This window comes from Vulpes lagopus, chromosome 2, assembly GCF_018345385.1.
Source record: "Vulpes lagopus strain Blue_001 chromosome 2, ASM1834538v1, whole genome shotgun sequence".
Classification (NCBI taxonomy): Eukaryota; Metazoa; Chordata; class Mammalia; order Carnivora; family Canidae; genus Vulpes; species Vulpes lagopus.
The window spans coordinates 17,670,892-17,698,787 of record NC_054825.1 but is presented as its reverse complement, the minus strand read 5'-3'; the positions used below and the strand labels follow the sequence as shown (position 1 = coordinate 17,698,787).

General features: G+C 36.1%; 1 protein-coding gene and 1 pseudogene across 10 annotated transcripts in view; one reads left to right on the top strand and one right to left on the bottom strand.

The window, feature by feature from the left end:
* The window catches only part of VTI1A (vesicle transport through interaction with t-SNAREs 1A), a 349,002-nt gene that overhangs the window by 51,527 nt on the left and 269,579 nt on the right, over nt 1-27,896 (top strand). For all 10 annotated transcript variants that reach the window (XM_041745792.1, XM_041745797.1, XM_041745794.1 and 7 more), the window contains exon 4: nt 27,733-27,810. In XM_041745792.1, the coding sequence (XP_041601726.1) occupies nt 27,733-27,810 (78 nt within the window). The remainder of the gene's footprint in view (nt 1-27,732; nt 27,811-27,896) is intronic.
* LOC121482866 lies at nt 1,550-25,838 on the bottom strand (annotated as a pseudogene).

Genomic DNA, 27,896 nt, shown 5'->3' with positions numbered 1-27,896 from the left:
ATGGTCTCTTTCTTAACCCTAAAGATCAAGCCTGCAATTTCTGCCTTCACTCTAGTTCTTCTCTGGACTATTTTCCACTTTGAGTCTAGAGGAAACTTTCAAAAAAAAAAAAAAAGTAAATCTGATTAGATCAAACTTCTATTTTTGTGACTTTCCAATACTTATAGGAGGTCACAAAGAATCTGATCCAGCTAAAAGAAATCGTTTGCCTCCCCAGTGTTTTTGATATATTGAAATTGGATGCCAACATTAAAACATTGAGAGAGATCACAAAAACACCCAAATTTCATATTTCTTTGAAAATTCCAGGAGATCTAGCATTTTGGAAACAGCTACAGCTGAGCTTGCATTTTTTAAAAAAATATTTAGTTTTTTAAAACTATTGAGCTTTTCAGCTTCCTTTTTTAGATATATGAGTTGGAAATATTTTCTCCCATTCCATGGATTGCCTTTTCAGTCTGTTGATTATTTCCTCTAAGAAATCATTGCCACGATCAATGTCATGAAGCTTTTCCCCTATGTTTTCTTTTGTGTGTGTGTTTTGTGATTTCAGATCTTACATTTAAGTCTTTAATCCATTTTGAGTTGATTTTGTGTATGATGTATAATAAGGGACCAATGTTATTTTGCTGGTGGATCCTTTCCCCATTGGGTATTCTTGATAACTTGCCAAAAGATCAGTTGACCATATGTGTGTGGATTTATTCTGGACTTTCTGTTCTGTTCCATTGGTCAATATGTCTATCTTTTTGTCAGTATCATACCATTTTGATTACTGTAGCTTTATATATATATATTTAGAAACTAGGGGATTCCTGGGTGTCTCAGCGGTTGAGCACCCGCCTTCGGCCCGGGGTATGGTCCTGGGGTCCCGGGATTGAGTCCCACATCAGGCTCCCTGCATGGAGCCTGCTTCTCCCTCTGCCTGTGTCTCTGCCTCTCTCTCTCTGTCTCTAATGAATAAATAAATAAAATCTTAAAAAAAAAAAAAAAAAGAAACTAAGAAGTGTGGTGTCTCCACTTTAATCTTTCTCAAGAATGATTTGGCTATTTGAGGCCTTTTACAATTCCATATGGATTATAGGATTGTTTTATTCTCTTTCTGTAAAAAGTGCCATTAGGATTTTTCTTGGGTGAACCTGGGCAATGTTATTACTTCATCCCCAATCAGTTTCCTCATTGGTAAGATGAGGATCATAATAGCATCTATTTTGTAATTATTCAGATTATATACACTAATGCAAGGGAAACACATTAGTATGTACCTGGCACTTACTAAGTACTCAACCAATTTAGCTCTTTATGTATGCTGATGTCTTCAAACAGGAATAGAATGCTTCACAAAGCAGATAGTAGGTACTAGCCACTCACATGTTCTCTTGGCTTCTGACACATGAGCTTCCCTGACCCCAGTACATCCAAGCACATGGGCATAGTTTTCCTTAATCTCTACAGAGGTTTGATGAGAGACAACTGTCAGATGCTTTCATCTGTATAACTGAATAATAAAAGCTATTCTAGCTGCTTTTGAAGGACAAGACAGTACAGATTAATCTTTAAACTTGATTGACTTGGAAGTACTCCTATCAACATAAAAGATTTTGTCTGGGGGGATGGAGGAGCCAAGGCCAGCACCCTGATCTTACTGCCAGCTTATGGCCCAGTCGTAGTCCTGCTGCAGGTTCTGCTGCAGACTGGCAGCCACCTTCTTGTTGAGAGCCAAGGTGGGCCTTCCAGTCATGTTAGAGGGGCAGCTGAATGAAGGGGACACATTCTTAAAGCCACCCATAAGTTTGAAAAATGTCTGTTTCCTTTTCAAACCCAGCAGTATCCCCCTGGCCGAACTGAGTTCTTATCCCCTTCCTAACTCCTGAAGCTTCCTTCATGACTGCCACACCATTAATTTCTTCTTGCAAGGCCTTCGCCTCACCTGGTCTCTGCACGCCTGTGTGTGTGTGTGTGTGTGTGTGTGTGTGTGTGGGTGGGTGTGTGTGTTGCCTTTCTTTTTCAGCACCACCTCCTCTTCCCAGGGTTCTCCTGCTACTCTCCTCTCTTTCTTCTTCTCTCTCCTCCTCTTCAGAGCCAGCTTTTCAGTGCTTGGCTACTCTGCCTTTTCCTTGGACTTCCTTTTCTTCTTTGCCAGGGATTTGGGGTTCTGTCCTATTGGGATGTATTCTGGAGCCTCCACTTGGATTGGCTGCTTCTTATTTTCTTTCTGAGAAATGCTCTTCATGGTCTTGGAGAGCTCAAGGTGCCCTAGGGAGATGTCTCCCCTCTGGTGGATTTTCTTTTTCTTATTCATCTTCACAGTATATTCCCTGGGGCTCCCCTGCTTCCATTTCTGACCTGAGGCCACCTGCTTCTTACCATTCTTCCCTACTAAATAAGCATACTGAGCATCCCCAGACTCACAGAACCAAGGGTCCCTGGCAGAGGAGGCTACAGCCTCCTGGGCCTTTTTCTTCTTGTTGTGATTTTTGGGCTTCTTGCCAACTCTGGTCACCCTCCTGTGATGCCTGGGGTCCAAGGAGGTTTGCACCCTGGAGCCAGGGGACATGGCCAGAGGCTGTAAAGACTACCTTTTCTGTTTCTTCTCCCCACCTAGGAATTCAGATGAGCCAAGAGACTGCTTCCTGGGGCTGGATAACTTCTCTCTCCACCTAGCACATAACACGGTTTCAGGTTCTAGGTGCTCCTTACAGAGGGTCCTGTGGCCCTTCTTTTTCTTTACTAGAGGCATCTCAGATACCTGCCTTAGAACCATACTCTTTGAGAGGGGTGTGGCTCTTGTGGGACAGACTTCAGTGAAATAATTGTCACTGTTTAAAACGGACTATTGAGTCTCTGGTTCTTTGATCACCTTCTTCTTCTCTTTCTCTGTGAGCCCAAGGCCCGGTCTCCTTTGTGGGTTTTGGTGATTATTCCTATAGGCCAATCTTCTCCACCTCCAGGTGAAAGCCGCCATTGGGACTTTGATAGGAATTGTGTTAGATCTGTAGATGATTTAGGGGAGCAGGGACAGTTAAAATATATTAATTCTAAAAATATATATATATATTAATTCTTGGGGTCCCTGGGTGGCTCAGTCAGTTAAGTGTCCAATTCTTGATTTTGGCTCAGGTCATGATCTCAGGGTTGTGAGATAGCCCCACATGGGGCTCTGTGCTGGGTGTGGAGCCTATTTAACATTCTTTCTATCCCTCTCCCCCTACCCCTCCCGCCTGCCCTCCTACCCCAGCACGCATGCACAGGTGCCCTGCCCCCCCCCCCCCGCCTTCTCTCTCTCTCTCTCTCTCTTTTAAAAGAAAAAAAAATTGAATTATCTCAATCTGTGGACATGGGATGTCTCTCCATTTGTTTGTTTCTTCTTTCATTTCTTTCATCAGGGATGCTTGGGTGGCTCAGTGGCTGAGCATGATCCCCAGGTCCCAGGATCAAGTCCTGCATCGGGCTCCCTGCAGGGAGCCTGCTTCTCCCTCTGTCTGTGTCTCTGCCTCTCTCTGTCTCTCATGAATAAATAAATAAAATCTTTAAAAGAAAATTTCTTTCATCAATGTTTTATAGTTTTCAGCATACAAGGATTTTTATTATCTTCGGTGCTATTATAAATGGGATTGTTTTCTTGATTTTCTCTTCAGGTAGTTTGTTCATGGATAGAACACAACTGATTTCTGTATGTTGATTTTGTATCCTGAACCTTTACTGAATTTATTAATTCTAACAGTTTTTTTTCATGGATTTTTTAGGGTTTTCTATATATAACATCATGTCTGCAAACAGAGACAATTTTACTTCTTCCTTTCCAATTTGGATTGTTCTTACTTCTTTTTCTTAACCTAACTACTCTGGTGAGGACTTCCAGTACTCTGTTGAATAGAAGTGGTGAGAGTAGACACGTTTGCCTTATTTCTGATCTTAGAGAAAAAACTTACACGCTGTTCAGCTTTGAACTTTTGATTATGATTGTCAAGGCCTCATATGATGATCCCTCCCCTTCTGTTCTTTCTAACAGTTCTTCCCCTTTCACCCTCTGTCCAGACGTGTCAAAGTACCCCAGTCTATGGTGTCATGCACCATAGACTGGGGCTTTAATTATTATATGTATGCTATTTCTTTGTTTTGCAATGGTTATCCTTTCTTCTTTTCCATTTGATAAACTATTCATCATGTAAGCCCCAGGTTACAGAGCACCTTTGTAAAGCCATTCTTGACCTGATCAAACCAGACTAGTTGCTTCCTTTCTTCCACTGTACTAATATAAATCTCCCTTTTATAGTACAAGTTTATACTTACATATAACAATAGTTATTTGTCTTCATGGCTGCCTCCTCTGATGTCCTTGAGAAGTCCACAGTCCAGGAATCTGCTTTGTTAATAATGGAATACCTGGCATGTAGTGTTGTTAAAAAATGTTAAATAAATTCAGAAATGAATGAAATAATTGGTGAATGGTGCAGAACTCCATGCCTGTAGTCTTATTTAGATTTGTTATCTTCTTTGGCCTGAGCATGAGATTCTCAGTAAAACTTTGTGACTTTATTAATTGAACTTTTTTCTAAAAAACTATAGCAATCCTTATTTTATGTCATTATAACATATTCAGTTTTATAATTAATTCAAATATTTCTGGTCTTCTATGGTAAACTATTTTAAGAACTGTACATCTTTCTGTTCTCTCTTATGGAAAATTCTAAATTAGGGTCCTTAAAAGTTATTTACAAAAAAAAAAGAGAAAATGAAAGAAGTAGTAAATATTACTTCTAAAATTCTTTTCTTTCCTGATCAATATTTTAACATACTTTGTTTTTTAAGTATTATATTAATAATCACATTTTTCAAATACTCTGTGATTTAGTAACTGATTAAAAACAATTTTTTTTTTGGCTGGTTATCCTTTTCCTCAGAAATCTAGAACTTTTACATGAAAAATTTACTTGTAAATTGAATAGTAAGATTTTTTTTTTTGGTTGGGGATTAGAAGTATCTTGTTTTCTAAAATAATGTCTTAAGTAAAATATAGCTTTCTTAAAAGATATTGCATGAGTTTGGAGTCGTGTTGATGATAGGTTTGTAAGTGGCAACTTTAAAGCAGATATTTTCTTCAGCTTCTATGATTTTATGTCTTCCAACTTCTACAGTTGTATATCCTCTTTGCTATTTTACAAATAAACATAATGTTATTAGCCAGCCTTGAACTTAAGTAGCAAAATATGTATCTGTTCAGGTATCCTAGAATCCTTACCTTTTTTTTTTTAATCTAGTATAATTTTTTTTACCTGTCCTAGATAAGTCAGTGGTTAGTATTTATTTATATCTATGACCTCCAACTCAATAATCCTTATTTAAAAAAAAAAAAAAACAAAATGTCCATAAATCAAATGGAATTGAGTGGTTAATCAATTCGATAAATGTGGAATGTTAGAAGGATGGCTGTATATGATTTTCATATGTGTTAATTTCCTATGAACATAACTGCTGACCTATTGTCATCAGGTCATGTATTTTTAGTTATTTTCCTAAAAGTGAGACTAAACTTGTATATATCTGTCTTCATTTTCTCCACAAGTTCTGTTTGTAATCAATAGCATGATCTTGCTTTATTAACATTGGCTCTAGTCCCTGGAATCAAATGTCTACAGCTTGCTCAGGAATAGGGAGATCGTGACCTTTTCCAGAAAATATAAACTCTAATTTAACTATATGTGCTTTTTTATTGGTAGCTTAGAATTAAACCTACTTCTTTTGTTTCTTTTAACACAGCTAACTCAACTTCTTTCCCATTATTCTATTTCTAATGTTGGTATCCTGCAAGCAACTAATTTTTATGTTTTTATATCTTGGTTCCTCAGGAACAAACAAAACAGAGATTTTATGGAAGTTTGAAGTATGCTTTAAATTTAAATTGCCTTGGCTTTCTCTCATTCCTGAAAGAAAGCAAACAAATTTTCGTGTTGCCTATTTTTTTTTTCCTAAGAAGGTAGAGGATTCCCATTTGATAAGGTGCTAATATTTTAACTAGTGAAACCTAAAACTTAAATTTTTCATATCAATTAAATGTTTTCTTTAAATAAATTTTCCAAGTTTTCTTCCACTAACAGAATCATGGTTTGGAGGGACACTTTAAGAGGACAGCCCTTATATTAATGTTTAACTCTTCTGGCCTGTGTGATAGAAATCATCCTTTATCACTTAATTGCTTGGTTTTGAAAGTCTTATTTCTTGTTATCCATGTGAAATAGTGCATTTATATTGTTCTGCCTTGGGTCTTCAGTTTCCATTTCTTCTTTTATCCATGCATATAAGTTTGATGTCCAAGAGCTACAGAGATTATGGATGGCAACATTTACTGGATCACATATTCCTTCTTCCATAGGCCAGTGTTTGATTGCACCCTGTGGCACAGTGTTTAGCATTCTGCCCAAGCCACTTCACTCAATGGAGTCAAACATGGTGATTCTTTCTTTTTTCCTGTGGGAAACTTCTCCATGCTGCAGAAGTTCTCACTATTTGGAGAACTTTTCTTAATCTCATGCCTAAAATGTCCCAATTATTTAAACTATCCTGGTAAAATATTCACGGGCAGTTGCCAAAAAGTCCTAAAAATATAACCTGAAGTTCTTTGTTGCATTGTTGGAAACCTTTTACCCAGCAGATACTGGAGATTGTGGAACTGACTGATAAAGATGATTATCATTTACACAGAGAAAATTCTTCCTTTTTCCTGTGTTTGCCTGTCTCAGTTCCTCATTCCACCTCCCCTTCAATCCCTAACTCAGGGAACTGCTGTTATTAATTCCTCGTATATCTTTTCAGCTTTTCTTTCTGTATATACAAGCAAATACAAATGTATATTCTTTTCCCTCCCCCTTTAAATAACGACAAGATGGCATGCCAAACAAAAGACAACCTAAACGGTACATACTGTTATACACCTTGCTCTCTTCACTCTTCAGTTGATCTTGGAGAGCAATATGTAAAAAAGTCATTCATTCTTTTTTTTGTTTTTTAATACCTGAATAGTGTGTTCCATTGTATGAATGTACTAGATTTATTTAATCAATCCTGTGTAGATGGGTTTTGGTATTGCATGTGGTTCTGCAGTGAATGACACTGAACTTTGTCATTTTTCATGTGGGCAAAGAAGAAAACAATTACTTCTTTGAAGAGAGTGCGTGTTGGCAATATTGATAATCCTTTCACACTGTCCTTTATGGGAGAGGTCTCAGTTGACACTCCCCATAGCAGTACATGAGAGGTTACTCATAAAATGAATTTTCACTTACCACATTGAGTATCAGACTTCTGGATTTTGGTCAAATTGATAGAAGTAAAGGGGTAGCTTAATGTAGTTTTCATTAAACTTTTCTCATAAGTGAAATGGAATGTTTTCAGGAACTGTTTTTACCCTTTGCCAGTTTATTTGGGGAGAGGGGGAGGACTGGTGATCGTTGCTCTTTTTCATATTAACTTCTAAGAATTCTTGATACAACCATGCCTCATTTTATTGTGCTTCACGGATACTGTGTTTTTTATAAATCAAAAGTTTGTGGAAACTATATCGAGTAACTCTTTTGGTGCAATTTTACTCTGTTGGTGCGATTTTTCCAACAGCATTTGCTCACTTTGTGTCTCTATGCCACATTTTGGTAATTCTCAATACTAACTGAATATTTCAACCTTGTCATTATTATTATATTTCCTATGATGATCAGTGATTAGTGATTATGACTTGTTGAAAGCTTAGATGCTGGTAAGCATGTTTTAGCAACATTTGTAAATGAAGATATGTACTTTTTTTCTAGACATAATGCTACTGCACATTTAATAGACTACAAGATAGTGTAAACATAACTTTTATATGCACTAGGAAACCAAAAAATTAATTCGAATCACTTTATATTTGCAATATTTGCTTTATTGTGGTGGTCTGGAACCAAACCCACAATATCTGCAAGGTCTGCCTGGTATATCTTGAAGATTAACCCATTGTTCAAAATACAATTTGTTTTTTCTTTTTTCTTTTTAGTTTATAGTTTGTCTTTAGACTAATAAGTAAACACTAAATTTATTCTATCTTTGTTTATATTTTGCCATTCAAAAATACTTCTTTTACGTGGTCAAAATCATCTGTCTTTTATTATTCTATATTTAGAATCATAGTTAGAAAGGATTTTTCACCTTAGGATTATAAATGAATTAAGGTAAAATTATTCCTGGTTGTTTTATCTTTTATATTTTTATCTTAAATTTGTCCCTTTCTTCCATTAGATCTTCTAACTAGTTGTCATTTGTGTATATGAATTGTTTCCTGTATTTTAATATTTCAGCTTGCTCTCTTATTCACTTACTGTTTGCAATTTCAGCTGAGTCTCTTGAATTTTTGAGATATACAATTATATCATTTGTAAGTAATAATGGTTTTTTCTTCAATTTTATACTTTTAGCTGGTCTAATTATGTTTGCTCATATATTCAGTAAAATGTTAAGTAACAGTAGTATTAATGCTCACTTTTTTTTTCTTTTTTTATAAAACAGCTTTATTGAGGTATACTTGACATGTATGTGACATATGTTTGACATGTGACTTATATACTGTACTTGTTCTTTGTTCCTTTGATCCTTATTTCTTACCTTCTATCTTTATTTTTTTCTTTCTTTATTTTTTTAAAAAGATTTTATTTATTTATGAGAGACACAGGGAGAGAGAGAGAGAGAGAGAGAGAGATAGTGACATAGGCAGAGGGAGAAGCAAGCTCCATGCAGGGAGCCTGATGTGGAACTCTATCCCGAGACTCCAGCATCATGCCCTGTGCCAAAGGCAGGCATAAACCACTGAACCACCCAGGTGTCCCTCTTACTTTCTTTAGAGTAAATCACAAATCACATAGTTTCTAATATTATGTTCTATCTCCTGTATTAAATTTTTAAGTATACTTCTTTGTGATATTTTTTAGTGGTTCCTATAAGAGTGTACAGTGTGTATCTTTAAGTTACTACAGTCTGCTTTCAAACAATATCATATTTTGTCATGGATAATGTTAAGACCTTACATAGTAGAATTCCCCCCCACCCTTTGTACCCTTGTTTTATATTTTACTTCTACATATCCTATGAGACTCATGACATATACTTAGAAGAAGTCTTTTATATCTACCCAGGTATTTACTTGTTAGGGCTCTTTTTACTTCATGCAATTCATAATTTCTATTTGGTGTCTTATCTCTTCAGTCTGAAGAACTCATCTTAGCATATCCATTTGGGCAATTCTTCCAGAGATGAATTATTTCTGCTTTTATCTATCTGGGAAAAAAAAGTCTTTATTTCACCATCAGCTTTAAATAATATTTTCACTGGACATTGACTCTTGGTTTGACAGATTTGTTTATTTTCCTACCTTTCTACACTTTAAAGGTATAATTTTATTATCTTCTGGCCTCCATTGTTTCTGGTGAGTTGTCCATCATTTATGTTACCTTCACTCTCTATGTGATGAATGTTCTCTTATCCTATGGCTGCTTTTAAGATTTGCTGTTTATCTTTGTGTTTCAGCAGACAGTTTAATTATATTGTACCTAGGTGTGGTTTCTTTGTAGCAGGTGTGAACTTGCTGGTGATTCATTGAGCTTGCTGGACCTATGTGGTGATCTCTTTCATCAGTTTTATAAAGTTTTCAGTCATTATTTTTTTAAAGATTTTATTTATTTATTCATGAGAGAGAGAGAGAGAGAGAGAGAGAGAGAGGCAGAGACATAGGCAGAGAGAGAAGCAGGCTCCACACAGGGAGCCCAATGTGGGACTTGATCCCAGGACTCCAGGACCACGCCCTGGGCCAAAGGCAGGGACTAAACCGCTGAGCCATCCAGGGATTCCCCCATTATTTATTTAAATATTTCTACTGCCCCACTTTCTCTATTTTCCTTTTTTAACTCTAATTACAAATATATTAGGTCATTTAATATTATGCCACAGTTCTTGTGTGCTTTGCTTTGCTTTGCTTTTTTCACTTTTTGTATCTTTGTGTTTTGGTTCGGATACTTTTCATTGACCTCCTGTTAACTTTATGGGTCCTTTCCTTTGCTGTTTCCAGTTCTTAAGTGATTTTAATGGTATCATTTTAATTATTTAATGATACTACATTTTTGTGTTATCATTTTTATATATTTGGTTCATTTTTATAGTCTCTCTTCCTCTACTGAAATTCCCCATCTCTTCATGTGTATTGTCCATATTTTCTACCATACCCCTTAGCATTTTTACCATAGTTATTTTAAAGTCCTTGTGTGATAATCCGAATACACGGATCATCTCTGGGTGTGTGACCATGGGTCACATTCTCTTGCTTTTTCATGTGTCTTGTCATTTTTGAATGTGTGCTGGATATTTTAAATAAAAGAGTAATAGAGAGCAAAGTAAAATTTTATCAAAAAATAAAACACGCAAAACAAACAAAAACACTCCCTTTTCTTTCAGGCTTCTATGGTGGAGTGGCTAAGTCAATCTGACCTATATAATTGGGCAGTATGTGGGCCCTTTATTTTTTGCAATTTCAGTTTAATTCACATTTTAAGGCTGTAGTTAAGCCTTTCCTGTCAGCAGATCTTGAGCTTTGAGCACTGGTGAATTTCCAAGATCTCATTTTGCTCTTCAGCCAAATCTCCATCTTTTTGGTTTGTGGGATCTTGCTCTGCTATTTTATAGCCCCATTGCTAACTTTTTGACTCTCTGGGGAGTTGTCTTTGCTCTCCAGTCCTATCTTGACTTTCTATATCTTTGGAGATTTCTCTCTTTTCTACTTAAACTAAGCCTTAGGAAATTAGTGGGTTTACACTCTTTGAAGACCCAGAATGCCTCAGAGCATTTTCTGTCAGCACTGCTGTTCCCCTCTCCCATTCCAACCTTTGGTGGCTAAAATGCTGCAATGCCTGTTAGGTTTCTATCAGTTGTCTTTCCCTATCCCTATCCTACATATCCAAGATCTCAGAGTACTTAGCATGGACTTCTCTAAGCTCTGCTGCCTTACATCCTACTTTCAGAGGGTCAGCTGCTTTAGATTTGAGGAAGCCTTGCATAGCCTAGGGAAACATCTCTCAGCAGCTCTATCATGTCCTGGGTACTCAGTGATGACTCATATGAAAACATTGGTTAGTGAACCTTATACCTCATTCTGTGGCTCAGGATCATTGAAATCCTAACAGATGCAATGAAACACCGGGACACCTACACCCCGATGTTTATAGCAGCAATGTCCACAATTGACAAACTGTGGAAGGAGCCTTGGTGTCCATCGAAAGATGAATGGATAAAGAAGATGTGGTTTATGTATACAATGGAATATTACTCGGCCATTAGAAATGACAAATACCCACCATTTGCTTCGACGTGGATGGAACTGGAGGGTAATATGCTGAGTGAAATAAGTCAATCGGAGAAGGACAAACATTATATGGTCTCATTCATTTGGGGAATAAAAAAAAATAGTGAAAGGGAATAAAGGGGAAAGGAGAAAAAATGAGTGGGAAATATCAGAAAGGGAGACAGAACATGAAAAACTCCTAACTCTGGGAAACGAACTAGGGGTGGTGGAAGGGGAGGTGGGTGGGGGGTGGGGGTGACTGGGTGACAGGCCCTGAGGTGGGCACTTGATGGGATGAGCCCTGGGTGTTATTCTATATGTTGGCAAATTGAACACCAATAAAAAATAAATTTATAAAAAAAAATCCTAATGTGTTTTGCCAGCCCTGATACAAACCCTAAAGGTTTGTTAGAAGTTTGGCCATTTTCTTCTTACATGTATCTGTGGAGGCTTGTTCTACCCCTCCAGGAATAAGAACAGCCATAGGTCTCTTCTTTATTATGAAATGCTCATGATTTTCTGGAATGTTACCCTTGGGTGATTTTTAAAATGATGATTTTTGTCACTTCTCCAGCTTGCTTTGTTTGTTAAGGTGAAAACAATAGTCTTCTAACCTACTATATTCTTTAGGAAACTGAAGTCCTATGTTATTCTTTAATTACCACTGCTTCTAATGCTTCTTTGAACATACTATGTCTGGGAAAGCCTCTGCCAGTGACCCACTTACACTTGTCCCCACACCTATTGTTTCAAACAAAGCATATAGATTTTATGCTTCAGAATGAGTCTCCCACCTTTAGGCAGTATATGTTGGCTGGTGCCTGTTGAGCTCAGCTATTGTTGAGACCCCTTAACCTTCATAGATTTTGTCACCCTCTACCAAGTGGCTCTGCGTGACCTCACCTGCTTTTGGACAGCTCTCCACATATTTTCGATCTATGAGTAATACCTGGTTTCTAGTTTTGCCAAGCATAGAGAATTCAGAGTATATTTGTTCTTTCTTCTTGCCCACCCACCCACACACTCACTCCATCGTAGAGGGGAAGGAGAGGGAAAATGATGACTTAGAAGGCACCTGTTAACTTATGCAGCAGTGTTCTTATTGCAAGTCCCATGTAATCATTACAACAAAGTGTTTTTATTTTTCTTATGCAGATGTGCAGATGGAAACTCAGAAAGGTTAGACACCCTCTCTGCAGTCACACATATAATAAATAGCAAACCTGGGATTTAAATCATGTTAGACTCATAATGCTAAATAATGTGCTGATAATGAAGTGCATTATCTTTGAAGCTTCTATCTTGTAATACTGCCTGAATTCTTTTTAGAGCTTGGAATAACATAAACAGGTATTTTCTCTTCTAGAGACAGAGCAAAAGAATGGGTTGGAACCTAAATGCTCAGAAAACATTAAGGCTCAAAGCAGAGGAACTTAAGTTCAGATATAAGTATAAAAAGAGTCAAAAGAAAAAAAGGCCAAAAATAAGAGGCAAAATTGAGTCCCAGGAGCCAGAAGGAACTGGAATGGAATAGCAATCACGTCTTTATATCAGGAGTTCATGTGACAACTGGGAGCAGAACTGACCCAGCCATGCTGGGCCATAGGTGTGTGAGGTCATCTTAAAGAGCTGAAGCAGCAAACCCAGAGTTTTATACACTGGAGAAATAGACTTGCTGGCATTCTCAATAATAATAATTATTGGATCCCTGGGTGGCTCAGCGGTTTAGCGCCTGCCTTTGGCCACGGGGCGATCCTGGAGTCCTGGGATCGAGTCCCATGTCGGGCTCCCGGCATGGAGCCTGCTTCTCCCTCCTCCTGTCTCTGCCCCTCTCTCTATGTCTATCATAAATAAATAAATCTTTAAAAAAAACAGAGTTAAAAAATAATAATTATTATTATTATCAGAGCAGTTATTCTTCTTTAATGCCTACTCCATGCTAAACACTGTACTAGCTGTTTCATAAACTTAATCTCGATTTGACCTGAAGTGCATAGGGACTCAAAAACTTGCTTAGTAAAATCACAACTGGAAAAGGACAAAGCTGGAATTTGAATCCAGACTCATCAGATGCCCGAATTGGAGGTCTCTCTGATTTAACATATTGTTTCTTCAAAAGACAAGAAAATAAGAGTAACAGAAAGTAGCCCCAAACTCAAATAAAAATTAATATGTGTAAAGAATATTAAGTGTATTCAGAGTAGAAATAAGGGGAAAATGAAAAAAGAGTGACCTCCTCAACTTAACATATCATCAACAAGATATGGTACACATTGGTTCATATTAGACTTTGGAAGAATCTACTAATGTCCACCTCTGGGTGCAATTAGGGCTACCGTTCCTAAAGATAACTCAGAGAAAATTCTAGGTGGGCCCTCCAGATGATTAAAAAGAATGGAAAAAAGTTGGAAGAAAACAAGACAGATAAAGAAAGGTCCCACGATCATTTTCCATGATGGAAAGTTGTGGAGTTTTTAAGTGTCTTCAAGTCTGTGAAGAACTGTCTTGCCAAGTATGGGCAGCAGGTGTTGTTGGTCTGTACTGTATGTATAACTATAGTGCCATACATTTGAGTTTAATGTAGGGAATTAGTTCCTGACAGTAGCCAGTGACTGTTGGTAAACCTAATTGGTGAAAGTTAAGGCACCTCCTTCTGTAGGTTTTTATAAGATACATTTAGAGCAGGATGATATGAGGGAGCAAGGCAGACTGGAGGACCTCTCAAGGTCCCTTTTAGCCCTAAGGTTCTATTATGATTGCATATTTATAGAGCACCAAAATTGACTGTGTTCTTTTCAGGGCATAGAATTGCATTCATTCCCTGTCCAGGGCCATCACACTCAAAATTAGATCAACAATACCTTGGTTGCCAAATCAAGTCAAAGTTTAGCAGGTACATGTCTAACTATCTGAGAATGTGTGTGCTCTTCAAGAATGTTAGAGAATGACCTAATAGCATGGCACAAGATCTTTAGTTACTGCAAACACTCCTGTAAGATTTGTATTAGGTTCCTCTAGGTGTTTTTATTTAAAAAAAAAATAATAAGTCATTTCTTACTATCAAGCAACCAACTTTAGAATGATTGACTCAAAATTTCTAATTCAGAAGGAAAAAAAGAATTGGATTTTATTGCCAAACTGTTTTAAATGGTAGGTAATATTCTGTTATTATTAACTTGATAGCTTTGAATTTCTCTGACTGTGGATGATTTAAATTCAGTCCATTCTAATAGGTGAACTACATACAAAAAAAAAAAAAAAGATGTTGCTAATTTAAAACTAGCCAATAAAGTTTTTTTTTTTTACTGGAAAAAAGGAAAACCCCATCATATATGGTAAAAATTAATAGTTTAAGTTGTCTGATTTTGACCATATTTTTTTATTAACTTGAATAATTATATATCTAATCAAGGATTTATTTGGACATTTAATTAATCTCATACATTTAACTAGTTGTAGAAAAATTGCTTATCAAGAGCCTCTACACTTTTTCCCCCACTTATCTTTTCGTACTTTTTAATAATTTTAAACTTTTAATTTGGAAATAATCTCACGTTCAAAAGAGTTTAAAGAAAAGTGTAAAGAATAGTACAAAGAACATACATATATTCTTTACCTAGATTTACCTATCAGCATTTTGTCCCATTTGCTTTATCATTTGTATATGCTTTCTCTACTGATCTTTTATGCTCTACATATGTCTGTTTCCTGAACCATTTGAAAGTAGTTGCATACATCATGCATCTGTTCATATTTTTAAAGTAATATAATTTTATACCTTTCTTCAAAGTAAAAATATTTTTTCTCAGATAGCTCTATTATTTACCAAAATGTAGAGGCAACTTGAACTATTATATTTCACCTTGTTTTTATCCTGTTATCTATTTTAACTACCATTCATGAGGTCCTTTTCATGCCTTGTGTCTGGAGTATACTATTTTTTCAGATTGTGCTTTAATAAAGTCTGAAGACTTGACACCGGCACCTATTGCCACAATATATAATATTATAGCTTCATCATGTGACATGTTACAGAATTTTGTAGTGCCAAATTCTAGTGACATTATTTTTATTAAAGAAAACTTTTTTAAATGTAAATATTTGTTTGAATATTTTCTGTTTCATCTTGATGTTGATTCACAGGGATGAATTTTCATGTTTGCTTATTTCCCTCACAGTAGTTTATAATTCCACAAATCTAAGACTGGAGTTCACTGAAGGAGTAGTTGCATAAGTTCAAAATGAAGATGCAGCTTATAAAAAAGGGAATGAAATTCAAGTCAAACACAAATAATAGGAGAAGGGGTAAAACTGGTTTAGATACTGATAAACAAATTGAAATTTTTTTCAAGTTGTGAAAATTTTATTATATATTTTCACTGATGTAATTTATCAGTATCTTTATTATCTGAGACTAAAACCAGCTTTTAATACATGGACTGAATATTTTTCCAAATCGTCTGAGATATGGAAGAGGTATAATTATGGTGAAGTCAGTTCTGTAAAGTTTTCAATACATGTTGAAGACATAGAGCCGGAATCAATTTAGGCTCAGGAGGAATGTGGTCTTACTACTCAAATTGAATATTTTGTGGCAGAGGTGCTACCTATATTCCCAGAAGGACCATAGCTCAGAGAACAAAGTCAAAATACAGTACAATATTGCCTTTTTCATGTAGCCACTGAATTTTGACCTGAAATTTTATTAGAAAGCCTCATTCTCCTCTGATAACATGTAATTCCTGTCTGTTAGGTTTTTTTTCTTGTGTGCTTATTAGTATTAAGTTGACTGTATGCTTGCTTTATGCTAGACCACTGCCAGAAAAACTGGACAGAATTAGTCTCAAGAATATTTTTCCTTCTGTAGCACCCACATGCAACATGTACGATCTATAATAATTCTTATTCATTTGAAATACAGCAATTTGTTCCTGTCAGTAGAGGATAGGTTTGTTGTTTTAAATTGCCAGGTTTTGTTTTTGTTGGCGTGTTCCCCAATACAAATTGAATGGCTGACAAAAATCTATTTGTATGACAGTTCAATCTAGATAAGTGCCCTCTGTGGCCTAACAGTACAATTTGGGGTCTCAGAGATAAAAGCTAACTGAATGCCAGGCTTCTTGTAGCAGAGCTTCTTCATGCAGATAACAGAAGTAATCCATATTCCTGAGGTACACAAATCAGACAAACAAAGGAGATATATGCATGCACATCATCTCGTTTGAAACAGTGGTCTTTTAGCTTCCACATAATAAAAAATGGGAATATCTAACTGAGGAGAACAAAAAAAAATAGCTCATATGAGATATGGCTATATTTGAAATTAAAGAGAAATATGGTATGGACCTATAAAGTTGGCGAGAGGTCTGTTGCCTAGCATTTTCCCATGGTATCCAGGTTTCCCCTGTTATCAGAAAGTTGAGTGTTCCTGTGAAAGCTTTCGTAAGCCGAAATGATGTAAAAAAGCAAAGAAACAGTTATTATTGTTATATGGCAAGATTTTTTAACATTCCCAGACCCAAAGAATAACCTCTCGTATGCTTTGCTGATACCTTAGACACATCTTGCTAATGGACACACAAAATAAATTGAGATAAAGCACAGATGCTGACAGACACAGTTCAGAACCCTGGCAGCCTGATGCTGAGATGCTGAGTGCTGTTCCTAGGGAGGGAGCCAAGTGGGGCCACTTTCACTGCTTTGGGGGGAGCTGCCTTCCTCATGGTTCACTGAGAAACAAACGCTGTCATTTTCGCTTTTCACTTTTTTTTTTTTTTGTAAAAGTAAAAATCCTCTTCAGATTTCTTCCAGCTAGCAAAAACAGTTACTAACATAGGCCTTTAAGTAAAGTGGCATAATGTGAGTTTTCCAAAAGCAGGGGATACCTGTATTGGCTTTTGTCAAATGTATTTGCTTTCTATTTTAACATTTTCTCTTCTGAAATATCTTTAGACAGTGATTCCTTTGGAGCTTTGATATTCTGCAAGAGATAGGTTTAAAGGGGGTCTCCTTTAGTTCCTAAGATGAGGAACTGAGAATTTGTACCTTTTGGCTTACCTCTGCCTTAAAATATGTCAGGCTTACCACGCAGATATCCCTCAAATATAATTCATATATAAAAAGAAGGATGAAATATGTGCTAACAACAGTTATAAAGAAAGAGCTGTGACTAGTTCATAAGGTAACAGACACCCTGGAAGTAGGGCTAAGAGGTCCAGTTGTAGATATTCTGAAAAATAATCCATAGTGCTTGGTGATGTAGTGGATTTGGGAATAATTTTTAGGTTCTTATCTGGGGAGACTGTGTGCCTGGTAATACCATACATCAAACTAGGGAAAACATAAGGAGGAGCCAGCGTAAGAGAAAGAAAATGCCCCACTGTGTCTGTGCTTAGTCTGAGATGCCTTCAGGTTTTCTAAGGTGCCCAATGGGAATTAGATTGGTAAGAAGAATTTGCAGAGAATATGTCTCTCTTTGCCAGCTTCTAGGTGATAGTTAAAACACTGGGTAAAAATAAGATCATTTAGATGAGTGAGAATAGATCTAAGGATGAAGACCTATCCGGACAAAGAGAGAAGTTATAATGAAGGACACTGAGAAGGAGAGACCAGAAGGGTGGGAGGAATTCCTAAGGAAGACAGTGCTGTAACTGCTAAGGAGAAAGTGGGCAACAGTGTCAGATGCTATCAAGAGGTCAAATGTGAAGATGTCTGAAAGGTGGCCATTGGAGCCAAAGTTGGTGCACCAATTTGAGCAACAAAACTAATGATGTAGTATTAGACTATAAGTCAAAGTAAAATAAATATACATAAGTCCATACAGATATCAACAAATTACTGAATAATGATTGAAGAGACACATCTTTCATACAGAAGATTGCCAAATGAGTTATGAAGATACTCCTCTCTGAAAGGACATTGAGCATAACTCCCCACTCTTAAGTGTGGGCTGCACATAGTAAGTGCAGTACAGAAGAGGGAAAAGAGTTACTTCTCAGTAGAGAAACATGACAAACACTACTTCAGTCTGGTACCAACATCAACATCAATAGTGATAAGTCATATTGATAGTATGTACCTTGATATGATCTGATGAAAATGGCACTTTACCTCTTGAGTCTTCCTCCAAAAAACACTACCACAGTCTAGTCAGAAGAACATCAGAAAGATCCCAGTTGAGGGACATTCTACAAAACACCTGGCCAGTCCTCTTCAAAACTTTCAAAATCATCAGAAACAAGGAAAGTCTGAGAAATTGTCACAGCCAAAAGGATCCTAAGAACACATGACTAGTAAATGTAACATGGAATTCTAGATGGTATCTGGAACAGAAAAAAAAAAGTATTAAGGAAACCTGGAAAAAGTATGTACTTTAGTTAATAATAATGTGTAATAATGAAGTATTGATCCATTAACTATGACAATTGTATCATATTAAAGTAAGGTGTTAATAATAGGGGAAACTAAGTGTGGGTTACATGGGGACTCTACTATCTTTGTAATTTTTTTATAATTCTGTAACTATTCTAAAACTTCAAAAGTTTACTTAGAAAACATGGCTAATGATTTTGTCAACGAGGAAGATACTGGTGATCCTAGAGAATCCTGTGGCATGGCAGGAAAGCATCAAGTTTTAAGTTGAGAAGGGGCTGGGGCGTAATAAGTGGCATTGATGTTCATGGAATACTCCTTCAAGAAGCTTGGCCAGGAAGGGAAGGATGAAGAAGAGGTTGGGTATTAGATGGGGAGTGTAGTACTGGCTGAAATAACATTTTGAAATATATAAAGCTGGATACACTTAAGAATGTTTATATCCTTAAAGGAAAGAACCAGTGCAAAGTGACACACTGATGATATAAAAGAAACATTCAGCTGATGAAGCAAAGCCTTTGCCTTAGTAGGCAGGATTTTATTCTATTCAACTGAAGATGGAGATTCTTATAGGAGTAACATGTTGTTTATGAATCAGGTATGAATATTTATATTTATTATACTTCATAGTTTGGGGTCACCCTGATAGGGAAGTAATCTTCAGAATGTTTCCATAGAGAACTTGGGCTTAAAAAATTTAGTTTTATTGCCTGAGCATCACAGTTTTATTAGCCATATTCATAAAGCATGAAAAGGCATCTATAAATTATGAGAACTGTAACCTCGCTACAACACAGCATATACTATAATAAAGAATCTGTCACAACATGGGTTCAAAAGCAAGTATTAGGGAAAAAATATTGTAAAAATTATTTGCCCGTGAGATGGCTGGTTCCAATCTAAAATTGTAGAGTAACTGTATAGGGAGTCACCAGATCCCATGGGTAAGGAGGCAGTTCTTAACACATTTTAATAACTAGTGCAGCTCCTCTCCTGCCATCTGGGTAGATTATTGTTGCTTTATGGTGGAGCCTTTGAAGATTAGTCTTGAAACATATCTAAGTTACACCCATAAGTGTGGTTGTGACTCACCCTCAGATCAGACATTTTATTCTATGATATAAAATATTCTGCCTTAAGCATTCATCACCCTTGAACTTCCAAATTTATTGTTGTCAAGATTCCAGATGTTGACAACAGTGTATAAGTAAAGGCTTGCTTTTTGTTTATTTATTTTGGAGGAGGGTGACAAGAAACAAAATCTATAAACTGATCAACTTTATAGTTGGTGATCAATTCCTAGAACCAGATGAATGGTGCAGCCAAACCTGCCTTGGGGAAGGAGCAGTAGGACGGCCTCAGCCTGCCACAGTGGTTTTGTAATATGAAAGATGATGTGGTAAAGTAAAAAGAGCACTGACATTGGGAAATAGATTCCATCTTTCTTTTGCCTAGTCTTTCTCAAATATGTGGCCTTGGGGAGATCACTCATCTGACTTCAAACTCCTCATCTCTAAATATGGTAGGCTGGCCCAGATGATGCCTCATGTCACTGTCAAGATTCTGTTCTTTCTTGAGATATCTTAGTTCTTTATTGAGATCATTTGCTCTTGGAGATCTAGACCACATGAAATTATGGCTATGGACAGACTTTCAGTGAACAATTGCTTTTTGTTCCTAATGCTTAGCAGATTATGTAGGGAAATCAACATACAACTTAATTATGTAATTTGTGTACTTTGTTTCAGTAATTCTTTTAAAAATACAAATAAAGCATATGTTATATAGCATTCATTTATCAGAGTATCATTTTTCCAGTGGGAGTGCGTAGGGTATGTATAAGTTATTATCAAACAAAACAATAAACATTTGACATTTTATTTCAAAGATAGTCTATAGAGTGATTTTATTTTATATTCAGAAAGATTTTTAAAAATTAGATTTCCTCCACTGAAAACTTACACTATTCCAGATGTTGACAACAACATCTGGGCATTCTATCATGAGCTGATTTTCTGAATGAAGTAACTAAATTATTGATTGACAAGCTAACATGATTTATGGCAAAGCCACACTGTGTTCAATAGCAATGTGAAAGCCATAAAATACACGCATATGCAAGCGAGGCCATGATACTAACTAACTCACATTGCATTTCGAAGCACCAACGCGCTAAACTTAAATTGTAGGCTTAAGTTTAGAATTGCTGGAGGAGGAAATGAAGAAGTACAGTTACATGATTTCTGGGCTCTCTTTTGCAAATCATTAAATGATGTAGCAGCAATGTGGTCAGAGTTCCTAGTATAAATAAAGGTCTATTCTAGCATTGTGAAACACAAATAGACTTATTATTCCATATGGATTGCATATGGGTTTGTGTGAGCCTGTATGTATATGTGTGTGTGTGTATATATATATACACACACACACACACACATATAACCTCATTATATGCATATAAATATTCACATGTGATGTTATAGATAAATTTTTAAAAATAAAAGTGTGTATAATCTAACTCATTATTTACAGCCCAAACATAAATATCCACTTCAAACATGTAAAATGTTTTTGAAAGTATAAGCAAAAATAAGAAGTGAAAGTGATTATGCTAGAAAGACATTAGTCTTTTTCAAAAAAAATATTTAAATACCTTTTCCTGGTATTACATACTAAGAACAATGGATTCTTTCAGTATTCTCACTTTAACCTGCTTTTCCAACTGTTGGTAGCTAGCAGCAGGGCATGTTAGTATTTTCTTTCTGGTGGCTTGCATATGGTCCATTGGCCATGAGTTTATGATAGATAGAAAGTGTGCTTTCCCTTTATGAATGCTACAATATTGGTGACATGTGGCCTGTGCACTTTCCAGCGAATAAGCTTGACCTTTAACTCTAAACAGTCCCTTGAGCAGAAGCAAGCCATGTTTAGTGGAATGATTACTTAGAAGAAACAGATTGGAACCTACTTTCTCTAATAACATTAAAGAAATGCAGTAAAGTTTTTCCCACTGAAAGTCATCCAAAAATGGTAGCATCACAAAACAGGGAATTGGGCAAAACAATATAGTAGACTTACTGACTTAAATAATGTTAACTTTTTTTTTTTTAAGATTTTATGTATTTATTTGAGAGAGGGAGAGAGCACAAGCAGAGGGAGAGGCAGAAAAAGAGGGAGAATCAGATTCTGCACTGAACAGGGAGCCTGATGTGGGGCTTGATCCCAGCACCCTGGGATCATGACCTGAGCAGAAGGCAGACACTTAACTGAGCTACCCAGGCACCCCAATAGCAGGAACTTTTAAAAGTTATTTTTGATATGTATTGGCATATCTTTTTCTAGGAAAGGTACATTAATTTGTACTCTCAGCCATGTATGTGTACTGGTTTTATTGCATCTTTTCCAATATTACTAATATTTAGTTGAACATCCTTTGCAAGGTTATCACATTCAAGGTATTATTGGTTTCCATTTGTTTATAATATTTAAATTCACACAACAGCCCCAAGAAATAAATATTGCTGCCATTTTTATATATTGAAGAAAGTGATATTCAGAAAACATAATTTGACCAAGATCACATACTGAAATGTTATCTCCATTCTTTTTGCTCAGTGGCCTGTGCTTTTTTATCCTAACTACTTTCCAAGAATCTAACATTTACCTAATAGTATACTTTGCCTTTACCTAGATCATGTACTATGGTATGTTTTAATCATAAATCTTTTTTTTTTTTTTGCTAGAAATTAATGTGGCACAATGAGCACTGTGATGAACAAAATTTCATAACTTCCTTTTTTTTTTTCCTCCAAAATGTAAGTTTCCTGTCCTGGATTGATGAGCTTTTTTAAGTCTTGGGTCAGGGGTGGAGTGTGTATGAAAAGCTGAAATTGGTCATGGAGAAATAGAAGTGAGGTTAAAAATGGAATGCTTTGTGCCAAAGATAGATGCATTTTAGAAAATGCCATCTGGGCATTAGAGAAGTATGATATTATTTAATTTGAACCAGCTAGAATTCAGTAAGAAATGAATGCCAGCAATTATATGACTGGCTAATAAATATAATTTCATGGTATTCTGTAAGATATCCCAAAGTGTTAATTGTAACAGGAGCAGTTAAATTCTTTAGACCAGTTAAATTCTTTGGCTATGAAAGCATAACAGTTTCTAATCACCTGGTAACTTTGGGCACTATTAAATATATGGAGATTGAAAGACATGGTAGAAGCAATGGAAAAGTCTGGCCAGACTGAGTAATTTGTTTTAGACCTATGGAGAAATCTATTAACCATTTCTTCTATAGACCAATTTGATTAGGAAGTAGGACAAGCTGTTCTTTCATTACTTACCAAAACCGTACTGCACTTTGTATCAATTATTTGGCTGTCTGCAGCACATAGATTAGAATAAAGGGCTTTCTTAGTGTTTGTGAATGTTGCGGATTGCTGATTAGTAATTAAAGTACTGAATGAAGAAAATTAGGCCAAAATTGAATGCGAATGAGAAAGTCTTAATTCTGCGATACAGATGTTAGAAACAGATTGTCTTGAGCAGCCCATTCAACATAGTGACATTCTACACAGCCATGGAGTCTTTGCCTCCCATGTAAAGCTCAAGTCAAATGCCTTAGAGATGGTTTCCTCTCCCATGCCTTGTGATGTAGCTGTATGGGTATTAATTTAGTGAAATATCCTGTCTGCCAGGTGTGGGAACTAGCTGATTTTATTGTAATACCAGATCATTACTTAATTCATATGCAACAGAGTGCAGCACATGGAAAGCATTATAAATCTATTTACAATGTGGCTGGTCTGATGATAACATTGTATTAAATTCCCAGGTGAGGCAATTTAAGCAATTGCTTTGCCATGTGCACGCTGTGGAAATTAAATTCTCATATATGCTTTAGTAATAAACTAACTGCATTGTTATGCTTATGTGAGTGGTGGATTGTAGAATCCTCATTCTGGCTATGTGTACCCTATCTCACATGTAGAATCATATAGAAGGCTGCATCACAGATCACAGTTCTTAATTAGTTTCAGCTAGGTTAATTCGTTTTGTTTCTAGTCTAGCAGTGCCTATCCAGAAACATATTCAGTTCAGTTGGGAAATACTAAGGCTTGGGTCAAGTAGACAGATTGTTTCAAGCCAAATTTCCAGACAGAACTGGGCAAGTGTATCTGTTTGAACTTGGCTTTAAGAAAATCAGCCAATCAGTGTGCAAAATCAGCCAATCAGTATCCATATACTAAGTGAAAACTGTTTGGAATCTGAAATCCTCACTTTCATAATGAAGAACTCACTTCTGTCATCAGTTTAAAATAGCCCTTGAAACTTTGTGTGCCTAACTTTTTAGGGTTAACAGTCAATTGTTAACTTGCTGTATATTTTCTAGAGCTCATATACAGTCTGTAGATTTTTCTGCCCAACTATGTCTAGTCTGTCTAAGTTTAGTATAAGTTAGAAGGAATAAGCTCTACAAAAACACATAACTAAAAGTGAGGAGTGCTGTTGTATTTAAACTGTGAGTGTGTGTGTGTATGCGCGCGCACACGCGCGTGTGTGCGCATGTGGGGGGGGGCGGTGGGCAAATATTGTCAGTCGAAGCTTTCCACCCTTATGGTACAGACCTGAAATTGCAATAGATTACAAACTGCATAGAGCTTCTGTCTTCTCCAGAAGCCACATATAAAGCACCAGTAGACAGTGGTAACTGACAACTAAGACTAAAAATGTTGACAATTTCTTGATTTGCCTGGTTAGCTTATGTATAGAAGTCATTAACTATTTATAAAATGCATTATGAATTGGGTTCCTTCAAACTGTAGCTGAGTGTGTGACATTTCCAGCTCAAATTCTCATGCTTGCATTTGGCTAAAATACAGATTTTATACAGTTGATAATAAAGTAAAAATATTTTAGTTACTTTATGAAGATACAGTTGATGTTTCAGTTTCATTAACTTCCAGTCAGCTGAATTAAAATATACATAATACTTAGTAATGGAGAGTGGGGTTATTAAAAATTCCACAAAAGGTAAAATTATTTATTAATGTTTTGGAGGGAAATTATCAATAAAATAAGCAGTTTGTCATTCAAAGGAATTTGCCTTTTTTTGGTATTCAGTCAGTTTAGTGATGATCTTGCAGTCTAAATTATGGCTGATTACAATCAGCTTACTTAAAATTTCAAACCACAAAAAAAATTAAAAGAAAATGCCAATGTTAGGCATTTAAATATAACTCTTAATAAAACAAAGTCTTGTTTTTTTTTAATTGTAAAATGATACTCCAGTGTAAAGAGTTCAATTTTCTGCATCAATTGTGTCATTTTCAAGAGAAACTATTTCTGATATTTGAAATGAGGGTTTTTTTAATTCTTTAAGAGAAGTTAGTTTAATCAGAGAACATTTTATAAACTCAGCATATCATTTTCTTAATTACATCCAGAAAGCCATCCAAATGACCAGTTTTTACCATCCCAATAGTAAGGACTGACATTTATAGAGACCACCCTTCAACTGTGGATAAATCCTTAGTTCTCTGTTGCTGAGCATGTACACTCTTAATTGCTGGTTTTCAAAAGCAATGGATTCTCACCAAAACAAGATTAGATATTTAGGGATACATGTTTGTAATTTTCTTCTTCTTTTGAAGTTTAGTAAATCAAAATAAGAATATAATGTAATTGAACAATCTATGCCAATTTGTTGGTATTTTGGTGAAAGGGGGAAAAACAAAAACAATCTCCATATGATATTCTTGCATACTGTGGAATGTTTTAGTCTCCCATAGTGATGAAATGAATAATTAAAAAGGCAGCTCTGATACCACAGCCTGTTTAAAGGTTCTCATTTCCTTTAATGCTATAAAATACTTTTGCTTTGCTAGTTTGAGACTACTGTAGTGGGGATCTCCAAATGGGCAAAAGAAAGGTTTGGCTTGATCTAAATATTGTTGTAAGGCCATGAGGGATACTGACCTTGCAGTTTAGCATTTTTCAATACACATTCTGTATGAAGTCTATAGAAATAATTAATAGTAGCTTCAGTAAATACAGTAAGAGGAGCAGGCTTAATATATGCTGTTTGTGGTGGTAAAAAGTCTGGCATGTTCACGACCGAATGAGTTGGTTCACTCTTGAATTGTTAAGACATGTGATATAGATGTCATTACTGACCCCAGGCTAATGACTTAACTTTGCTACCTTGTCCTCTGCAACACTGTTGGTTTTATTTATCTATTTGCTGCGTTTGCTAAGGTACAAGAGATACAACTGCAGCAGAGAAGGGGGCTTGGGGTAGAGATTTAGGGCAGAGAAGGATGCCATCATCTCCTTTGTACTGAAACATTTTGCAATGTTTGCATTTTTTTCCTGAGTGTATTCAGAGGTCAATAAAGTGAGGAGGAAATTTTGCATGGTAGAATGAGAACAGGTTCTAGTTTCAGTTTAACCAAAGTGATCTGTAGAATTCCATGAGATTGATTTGTTTTTCTGAAAAAATAAAGGGATGTCTAGATTTGTTTATTATTATTTACACTCCAGTCAGCCTTTTTTCAGCTAAATTCTACCAGAGAGTTAAACCCTAGTGCCCTTAGGCTTCTATTCTATGTAATGAACTAAATTCTCTCTTATGTGCCATCCTTGGGAGATTGAGAAAACAGTCACTGAAATAATTTTCTGTTTTGTGGTTCAGATAAGGAACCCCAGTTGAAAAAGCCTGCAACTTTAAAATGATTCAAAATCTATGTGGTTTTCTTGTCAAAAGGCCTTTTAAATTTTAGTGTGATTTTTACATTTAAGATATTATGATCTCTATGTAGCAAAGCGGTGTTACTTACTAGTATAAAAATCTAATTAAAAATCTTGTTGACTTCTGCTCAAGGATTATGAAGAGTCCTTTTTAAACTACAATAATTTTTCAGATCATAGTTGAACAAGTACGAAATTTTAAGGCCTAAACTATAGTCTGCAAGTGAGAAAAGATTACTATTTCCCAGCTGCCATTTTAAAATTGACTCTTTTTTGCTTAGTTCAGAAGCAGAAAAGGCAGCAAAGTAACCTGTAAATCTGCATTTGGATCTGAAAGGGTGATGCTGAAGGAGGATCTGAGGATGGCACTCTAGCTTCATAACTAACTTTCAGAGCCTTTAGCTTTTCCAAATGTGTGGACATTTAGATAAGTCATGAATTGCTTATAGACATGTCCCTCTGACTTAACAGGTCAAGGTCGATTTCTTATAAAACAAAATTTCACTGAGTGAAGTGTTGACTCATAGCCCACTTGTCTTTATTTACTGGGATTGAGAAAGGTTGACTCAGCCCACTTGCCTTTATTTACTGGGATTGGGAAATTTAATTTATTTTAACACACACACACACACGCATTTCTTTTCCTTAGGCCATTATTTGAGGAGGGCTTAGGGACATTTAAGTTACTGTTTGGAAAGAGGATGGACTTTTAAGTTCCATCTCTTTCTGCCTAGTAACATTACGATAATGCAGGCAATACAGATGAACTGTTTTCCAGGCATTCCAGTTGGAGTCATAATATTATCCTAGAATTAGAGATTTTAAAAGACCTATATTATATAGTTCATTTCCTGCCACAATTTTAAAGACCTCAATATACACTTGTTTTAATTACAATCTGGTGAGTTTTGCCAATATACAGCTAGACAGCTATATCTCCTTCAGTTCAGTGGTCTTATTTGAATGACTACATATGGAATAATATACCAGTTCTGATCCACTTGTGAATATTAATGGAGTACTTACATAATGCAGATTTTTCTTTCATTACTGGCATTTGAAAAACTTCTAATTTACATCAAACTTCTCAAGTTCAAGAACTTTACACAACTTTGCTCGGCAGATCTTAGCAAATAGGTTTCCATTAGGGGGCTCTCGAGGTTTGAAATGATCAGCCTTGATACCAATAATGCTTCGAAGCCTTTACTTTCTAACGTTCATCTCGCTCTCTCCCTTTTTGTTTTGTTTTATAGAAAAGGTCACGGATCGCCTACAGTGACGAAGTACGGAATGAGCTCCTAGGGGATGATGGGAATTCCTCAGAGAACCAGGTAGAATGCTAATCAGGAAGGCCCGGTGGGTGGCTGGAGGGTGAAGGAGGTCACTGGCATACTGGGCTCTCAAGCTGCTCCTTAAC